Source organism: Theropithecus gelada, chromosome 11 (genome assembly GCF_003255815.1).
Source record: "Theropithecus gelada isolate Dixy chromosome 11, Tgel_1.0, whole genome shotgun sequence".
Taxonomy (NCBI): Eukaryota; Metazoa; Chordata; class Mammalia; order Primates; family Cercopithecidae; genus Theropithecus; species Theropithecus gelada.
The window spans coordinates 13,510,773-13,519,618 of record NC_037679.1 but is presented as its reverse complement, the minus strand read 5'-3'; the positions used below and the strand labels follow the sequence as shown (position 1 = coordinate 13,519,618).

Below are 8,846 nucleotides of genomic sequence, written 5' to 3'. Positions count from 1 at the left end.
TTTTTTTTTTTGAGACGGAGTCTTGCTCTGCCGCCCAGGCTGGAGTACAGTGGCCGGATCTCAGCTCACTGCAAGCTCCGCCTCCCGGGTTCACGCCATTCTCCTGCCTCAGCCTCCCGAGTAGCTGGGACTACAGGCGCCTGCCACCTCGCCCGGCTAGTTTTTTGTATTTTTAGTAGAGACGGGGTTTCACCGTGTTAGCCAGGATGGTCTCGATCTCCTGACCTCGTGATCCGCCCATCTCGGCCTCCCAAAGTGCTGGGAATACAGGCTTGAGCCACCGCGCCCGGCCGGTGAAGAACTTTTTAGCTAGTTCACTCAAAACCCCTTTCTACTCTTGGTTGCTGAATAAGGAATGTATGGAAAGAGATTCAAATAATACAGTCAATTTCTGACTATTCAGGGGTTGATTATCCACAGCTATTGTTTCTTTCCTACCTGCCACGCTGCTGCTCATAACATTGCTCATAAACACTGACATCAGTGGGTGGAAAAAAATATAAACAGAGCTAAGACTCAATCTGGAGGTGGCCGGAGGTGGGAGGGGTTGAATGCAAACCTTATTTGCACTCAAGCTCTAACAAACCTCCTGAGACATTCTCTGTTCCCTCTTCTCCCTATCCCTTACCAACTCTGCTCCGGCCCTGAAAAGAAGCCCAAAGAGGGGGCAGGGTCTGCATACACTAGCCTCAGATCCGGTGGTTGGTGCATGTGGCCTGTCACATCCGTCAGTTTGAGGCTTTCACTAGATTACCCGAAATGAAGTCTATTCATTCACCTGGATAAGAAATAAATCATCCCCTTCCTGAGGAAATCTGAGCCATTCACCCTGCTGAGTTTGCAGGGCTGAGAGTGCCTGCTGTTCTGGTCTGGATGGCTGTCTGTACTGGGTTCACTTGGGAGCTGCTGGGGGAATGAAGTTCAGAGCCCTGGATGTTTTCAGGAAAAGTAACTTACCTCTCTTCTATTACCCATCTACACGGTTAACAGAGGGCTAGTGGGGAAGTGGAAAGGGAGGAGAGGGTAAATGGCAGAAGCTTCCTGGGTTTTTTTTTGTTTTTTGTTTTTTTTTGGTTTTTTGAGACAGGGTCTTGCTATGTCGCCTAGTCTGGAGTGCAGCAGCATGATCACAGCTCACTGCAGCCTCAACCTCCTGGGCTCAAGCAATCTTCCTACCTCAGCATCCTGAGTAGCTGAGACTACAGGTATGTACCACCACACCTGGCTAATTTTTTTATTTTTTGCAGAGACAGGGTCTCACTATGTTGCCCACGCTTGTCTTGAACTCGACTTATGCAATCCTCCTGCCTGGGTGCTTCCTGTTCTATAGAAGGGAAAAAACAAGGACTAGAAGTGGGGAAAAAAAAAAAAAAAAAAAAACTGGGCTACGTGGCTCATGCCTATAATCCCAGCACTTTGGGAGGCCAAGGTAGGTGGATCATTTGAGGTCAGGAGTTCAAGACCAGCCTGGCCAACATGGTAAAACCCCATTTCTACTAAAAATACAAAAATTAGCCAGGCGTGGTGGCGCATGCCTGTAATCCCAGCTACTCTACTCAGGAGGCTGAGGAGGAGAATCGCTTGAACCTGGGAGGCAGAGGTTGCAGTGAGCCGAGATCATGCTACTGCACTCTAGCCTGTGTGATGGAGTGAGACTCCATCTCAAAAAAAAAAAAAAGAAAGAAAGAAAAAAAATTGGGAGTGTTGCTTCCATTCCCGAAGTACTGAATGACATACTATCTGGGACACTTCCTTATGCTTGCCCTTTCCCTACTTCTAATGTCAAGAATGAAGCCCAGGAAAGCACCTTGAGGATGCTCAGATCTGACAGGGCCACAGGGGATTACAAGAGTAAACACAGAGGTAAAGATTCGGCTCCCTCCCAGTCCCCTTCCTTAGTAAGATCATTATTCCATAGGAGGGACATACTCTCCATCCAATCCTCCCCAGTAGCATGAATTACTATGAATTAATAAAACCGACCTTCTTTTTTTTTTTTTTCTTGAGACACAGTCTCACTCTGTCGCCAAGTTTGGAGTGCAGTGGTGTGATCTTGGCTCACTGCAAGCTCCGCCTCCCAGGTTCACGCCATTCTCCTGCCTCAGCCTCCTGAGTAGCTGGGACTACAGGCGCCCACTACCATGCCCAGCTAATTTTTTGTATTTTTAGTGGAGACGGGGTTTCCCCATGTTAGCCAGGATGGTTCACCTGACCTCGTGATCCACCCACGTTGGCCTCCCAAAGTACTGGGATTACAGGCGTGAGTCACCACGCCTGGCAAAACCCAACTTCTTAAACTAAATCAACTCCCTGGAGCCTTTGCCAATCTCCTACAATCCCTGAGCCTGAAGATGGTTACTTTATCTCCCAAACAGAAATCAACAATGCCCTGCTGTTTCCATCGTAACTTGGGGGGAAAAAAAAAGAATGTCCTGCTCACCTCAGCATCTGGCTCAATGAGTCGAAGAGGCAGTTCAGAACTGCCATAAGCATCAGCTGTTGGGAAACAGAGGAGGCAGAAGGATAAGGTTCAAGGCCCTGAAAGCTGCTACCTAAAAACAAAACCTCCTAATTCATTAAACATCAAAAGACACAGGCTTTCACAAAGGACCAAAAACATAAGGTGGAAGTGAGAGCACAACAGGAAGAGGACCTGTGGTTTCTCATAGAAATAAATTCTGCTACATGATCCCACAATTCAACATCTCTTTTAGCCAAAAGTTTATAAACAGAACTTTCTTGTCACAGTCCTCTACAAGGTCTTTACCAACTGTATGTGTGTTACCTGATGTCTTAGGTAGAGAAATCATTAACCAAGCAATAGCTGAGGTGACAGGAAGGCTGTAGAGTTAGTGTAAAAAGCATGGACTTTAATTGGCTGGGTACAGTGGCTCACACCTGTAACATCTAGACCCTGTCTAGACCCTGACTCTATCCCAGCACTTTCGGAGGCCGAGGCAGGCAGATTGCTTGAGCTCAGGAGTTGAGACCAGCCTGGGCAACATGGCAAAACCCCGTCTCTACAAAAAATACAAAAAAAATTAGCCGGCATGGTGGTGTGGGCACCTGCAGTCCCAGCTACTTGGGAGGCTAAGGCAGGAGTATCACTTGAGCCTGGGAGCCAGAGGTTGCAGTGAGCCAAGACTGCACCACTGCAATCCAGCCTGGGAGACAGAACAAGAACCCTGTCTCTTTTTTTTTTTTTTTTTTTTTTTTTTTTTTTTTTGAGAGTCTCACTCTTGTCGCCCAGGCTGGAGTGCAATGGCGCAATCTCAGCTCACTGCAACCTCCACCTCCCAGGTTCAAGCAATTCTCCTGCCTCAGCCTCCCAAGTAGCTGGGATTACAGGCGTCCACCACCACGCCCAGCTGATTTTTGTTGTTGTTGTTGAGACGGAGTTTCGCTCTGTTGCCCAGGCTGGAGTGCAGTGGCATGATCTCAGCTTACTGCAACCTCCGCCTCCCGGGTTCACGCCATTCTCCTACCTCAGCCTCCCGAGTAGCTGGGACTACAGATGCCTGCCACCACACCCAGCTAATTTTTTGTATTTTTAGTAGACATGCAGTTTCACTGTGTTAGCCAGGATGGTCTCGATCTCCTGACCCCAGGTGATCCACCTGCCTTGGCCTCCCAAAGTGCTGGGATTACAGGCATGAGCCACCGCGCCTGGCCTATGTCTCAAAATTTCTTAAAAAGCATGGACTTTAAGTCAGACAGATACGGGTTTGGATCCAAGCTAAGCCATTTTCTACATGTGTGACCCTGAGAAAGTTATTAGGTTACATCAAACTGCCACTTTTGTAGTTTTCACAATGGTCACATACAAGTAATTTCTTTTTTTTTTTTTTTTTTTGAGATGGAGTCTCGCTCTGTCACCCAGGCTGGAGTGCAGTGGCCGGATCTCAGCTCACTGCAAGCTCCGCCTCCCGGGTTTACGCCATTCTCCTGCCTCAGCCTCCCGAGTAGCTGGGACTGCAGGCGCCCGCCACTTCGCCCGGCTAGTTTTTTGTATTTTTTAGTAGAGACGGGGTTTCACGGGGTTAGCCAGGATGGGCTCGATCTTCTGACCTCGTGATCCGCTCGTCTCGGCCTCCCAAAGTGCTGGGATTACAGGCTTGAGCCACCGCGCCCGGCCACATACAAGTAATTTCTTATGGTTCTTCATGGTTTGGTTTCCTCATTTGTAAAACAAAGGCACTAATGCCTACAACTCATGGAAGTGCTGCAAGGTTTAAATAACAATGTACTTTACAAAGCACTTATACCAATAATAAGAGCTCAGTATGAGTTGACTTTCTCAAACTTTGACTTTTGCCTCAAATTATCTGGGGGCTTATTTTTATTTATCTATTCTCATAGAATTTGCTACCTGAGGCAAATAGCTTTTTCTGTATATAGGAAGCAGGTTAGGACTATACCCAAGGTCTTCTCAAGTGACCCATTCAGAATGTATGGTTTCAACACGACCCAGGTTGTTAGCTAATTGGCTCAAACTCAGTCAGGTATGGACCCTTCATAGAAGGAGCAAGTATCTCCCTGCAATCTTGACCATACTTCAGAAATCCATCTTAAAAAATACTACTCGGGCCGGGCGCGGTGGCTCAAGCCTGTAATCCCAGCACTTTGGGAGGCCGAGACGGGCGGATCACGAGGTCAGGAGATCGAGATCAGCCTGGCTAACACGGTGAAACCCCGTCTCTACTAAAAAAATACAAAAAACTAGCCGGGTGAGGTGGCGGGCGCCTGTAGTCCCAGCTACTCGGGAGGCTGAGGCAGGAGAATGGCGTAGACCCGGGAGGCGGAGCTTGCAGTGAGCTGAGATCCGGCCACTGCACTCCAGCCTGGGTGACAGAGCAAGACTCCATCTCAAAAAAAAAAAAAAAAAAAAATACTACTCAGGGAAGGGTATTAAAACATATATGATGTTTCCTAATGGATATAAAAGATCAATCTAGGAAAACTTCCTTTCTAGGCGATTCATTTGTCGGGCCATGTTTGTGAGGCTGGTGGGATCTCTGACAACTTCATTAACTTGGTCAGAAGCTAGAGGAACACGGCTCTATCAGGGCCCCAAACCAGTGGCTATGTACTGCCTGTGGTTTAGAAAGTAGGATCAGAAATAGCAAAGGGGTAGTAGGGATTCTCACCTCATTTTCATAGGAGCTGCCAATCACATAGAAATAGAGATCTATACTGCTTTTGTATACCACTGTCAGGCCTTCCAAGAGGGCAATTTCACCTGGTGGGGGAAAAAAGTAGAAAGAGTGGGTGGCCTGAGATGAGGAAGTAGGAAAGAAGGAGTTACCAGCCAGGTGCAGTGGCTCACGCCTGTAATCCCAGCACCTTGCACGCCTGTAATCCCAGTACCTTGGGAAGCTGAGCCGCGTGGATCACCTAAGGTCAGGAGTTCAAGACCAGCCTGGTCAACATGGTGAAACCCCATCTCTACTAAAAATACAAAAATTAGCCGGGCGTGGTGGTGTGCACCTGTAATCCCTGCTACTCGGGAGGCTGAGACGGGAGAACCACTTGAACCTGGGAGGCGGAGGCTGCAGTGAGCCAAGATTGTGCCACTGCACTCCAGCCTAGGTGACAGAGAAAGGCTCTATTTCAAAAAAAAAAGAAAAAAAAAAAAAGCTATTACCGTGAATTCCTAGTATCCAGCTGTTTTGGGCTAAGGTGAGGCCAACTGTAATGACCTCCAAAGCCAGAAGATGATCTGCACTTCTTGGGTGGTGGCAGAAGAGAAGCATAAACTTGGGGGAGTCTAAATGTATCTTCTCTAACCACCATCCTCTGTTCCTGCCCACTATACCTATTTCCCTCCTTGTATATGACACAGGATACTAGTCGATCCTTCGGAGGTGAAAATGCAGAGCGGTCACCTTTACAGACTTCCATTTACCTGCCCTAATGGATGCGGTACAATAAGCAGAGCTGCAGTTAAATTTGTCAAGTGAGGCTCATAAATCCAGGGACTAGACAGGTAGCTAACAGCCAACCTTCCAGCACGGTATTCCCGCGTGAGGTACACTCACCTCCCCATTACATTCTGAAGAGTTTATTATACAAGGGGAGGAAGGAAAAAAAAAAAAAAAGAGGCAGAGTCATTTTATCCTTTCTCCGCAGCCCTGCTACCACCCCCTTTCCACCATGGTTCCCCACAACACGGGGAGTAGTGAAAGGAAAATGACCTACTGTCAGTCCGATGGGTCTTGTTGAAAATGTTCTTCTCAAAGGCCTTTTGCTCCTTGACACTGGGGTAGGTGTCGTCATAGTACTGGTCAGAGGGAAGGAGACAGGGTTGGGTCACTACAGCTGGAAGCCAGAATGATTAGTGACTATGCTTTGCCCTGGGATCTTGGATTTCTCTCCTTCAAGGCATGGGGCAAGAAATACTGACATGGAAAAGGAAGGACTGTAGAGGCAGAGAATGGGCAGTGAGTAATCTAAGAAAAATAAATAAAAGATCCTGCCACAAGCAACCCCACCTCACATTTCTAAGACTGTCTGAAGGCAGAAGCCTACCAGCCCTACGGTGAGGCTCTGTGCCTGTCTGCAATCTAGACCTCTCCTAAACCATTCTCATCAAGTGTTTCCTAGGAGCTACCCTATGTCAGGAAGCAGTCCCAGAGAACACAAAAAACACTAGAAGCACAGAACACCTCCATAGACCCTCACTCACTGTATGAAGCTAAGGCATGGGGAAAGGCTACAAAAACCTCCTCCAAAGAAAGGCAAACCCTGCCCTATAGTCTATCTTAGCTTTCTTTTCTGCAAGCTGAAAGAAGCATCCAGCATACCACTGAGCCCATTCCCAGGCTCTCCCTGGCAAGGGGGCGGAGATGCAGGCTGCTAAATCGCTAGCTCTTTAGGGGCTAATCCGTTGCAGTCAGCTGAAGACCTATGACAGGTCTGGCATTTAGTAACTGGATAACTGTTTCAAAAGGTGTCCTGCATAGTTACATCCAATTACAGGGAGGAACAGCTGGTGAATTCTAAACTAATCTCTACCTGCTGATTGATTTATGCTATACTCGCCTGGAGTTAATACACCAGGGACAGAAGAAATTTCTACAGGAGGGGGAGAATATGGAGGGAGAGAGGGGTGTCCTTTCTTCTTTCTTCCAACAGATCCAAAGTTGAAAACATCACTCTGGGAAAGTCAGGAGGTAACAAGCTTGATGGTGACTATAGACCTAGGAATGGAACCTTGGAACTGCAAGAGAATTCTCTGGAAAAACCCAGGCAGGGTGACATGGTAGAAGAGAAGGGGACAGGAATGATGGACATGGGCAGACTGCCTCTTAGCATCTACATACTGCTTTGTTAGGAACCAAGGTATCAAAGCTTTTTCCTAATCTGATGCTGACAACAAAGGAGGTCAAAGTCTGAGGACAGTAAGCAGGGCAGCAGTACAACAAAGGGACAAAAGAAAACAGGTTTTATCTGGAGTAGGCAAGATAAGATGGAAGAATTCAGGCTGAGTATGGTGGCTCACACCTGTAATCCCAACACTTTGGGAGGCCGAGGCGGGCGGATCATGAGGTCAGGAGTTCAAGACCAGTCTGGCCAACATGGCGAAACCCTGTCTCTACTAAAGATACAAAAAATTAGCCGGGTGTGGTAGTGTGTGCCTGTAATCCCAGCTACTCAGGAGGCTGAGGCAGGAGAATCGCTTGAACCCGGGAGGCAGAGGTTGCAGTGAGCCAAGGTTGTGCCACTGCACTCCAGGCTGGGCGCCAAGTGCGAAACTCCATCTCAAAAAAAAAAAAAAAAAAAAAGGCCGGGCGCGGTGGCTGACGCTTGTAATCCCAGCACTTGGGGAGGCCGAGGCGGGCAGATCACGAGGTCAGGAGATCGAGACCACGGTGAAATCTCGTCTCTACTAAAAATACAAAAAATTAGCCGGGCGCGGTGGCGGGTGCCTGTAGTCCCAGCTACACAGGAGGCTGAGGCAGGAGAATGGCGTGAATCCGGGAGGCGGAGCTTGCAGTGAGCCCAGGTCAAGATCGTGCCACCGCACTCCAGCCTGGGCTACAGAGCGAGACTCTGTCTCAAAAAAAAAAAAAAAGATGGAAGTGTTCTCAAAATTATACTACTGAGCAACATGAGTTAATAGGGGATCAGTCCCAAGATTCAAATCTCAGAATAAGCCTTTGTGTTGTTCCTAAACTAATTCAAAAGGGAATCTCACCTTGGCAAAAAGTCGATCTCCATCATTGTCCAGAATCAGGATGGCTTTGACAGTATACAGGGAAGGTTCCTGAAGAGATATGAACATACCTTCAGTCCTGAGGCTCCCACCACCACTGGTAAACCAGATACTTTCCCCTAGTCCCACTGGGGCTGCAAGGGGGTACAGAGGTACCTCTGTAAGTCCCTTACCTCAACATGGTCAGATTTTGATATTTCCCATTGAGAAAGACCGAGGGTAAGTAAACTGAGAAAGCATTTAAACAAAGGATTCCAAAGTACCATCAGAGAAACAGTTTCTCTGACGCACAGGGGGCTTAATCAAGAGAAGTCATGCTGTTATTTCCAAATATTATGGTACAGTTATTTTCCAAATTACCCTCTCCCTTCCTGCTCTCCCATGTACAGGCGGTTATAGAATGTGACCAGATTAATTAAAAGGCACTGAACAAGGCCATTTGAAAATAGGGTTGAATGTCCTAGTATACTTGGAAGTTTCTGCAGTCCGAATGCAGTGGCAATGCAGAAACATAAAGCAAGTCTTCCCTAAACCACCCACACACTGAGCAGAGGGAAAAGAGCGTTTACACACACACACACACACACACACACACAGGCACACCAGTTCTCAATGCAGCTTAGTAAGACAG

General features: G+C 47.7%; 1 protein-coding gene across 2 annotated transcripts in view; it reads right to left on the bottom strand.

Annotated features, from left to right (window-relative positions):
• The window catches only part of COPZ1 (coatomer protein complex subunit zeta 1), a 13,762-nt gene extending 5,243 nt beyond the window's left edge, over positions 1 to 8,519 (bottom strand). For both annotated transcript variants that reach the window (XM_025400835.1, XM_025400836.1), the window contains exons 1-4: positions 8,198 to 8,519; positions 6,199 to 6,280; positions 5,148 to 5,239; positions 2,441 to 2,496 (exon numbers count right to left, since the gene is read on the bottom strand). In XM_025400835.1, coding sequence (XP_025256620.1) covers positions 2,441 to 2,496; positions 5,148 to 5,239; positions 6,199 to 6,280; positions 8,198 to 8,284 — 317 coding nt within the window. In that variant the 5' untranslated portion in view covers positions 8,285 to 8,519. The remainder of the gene's footprint in view (positions 1 to 2,440; positions 2,497 to 5,147; positions 5,240 to 6,198; positions 6,281 to 8,197) is intronic.
• Positions 8,520 to 8,846: the final 327 nt, after the last annotated feature.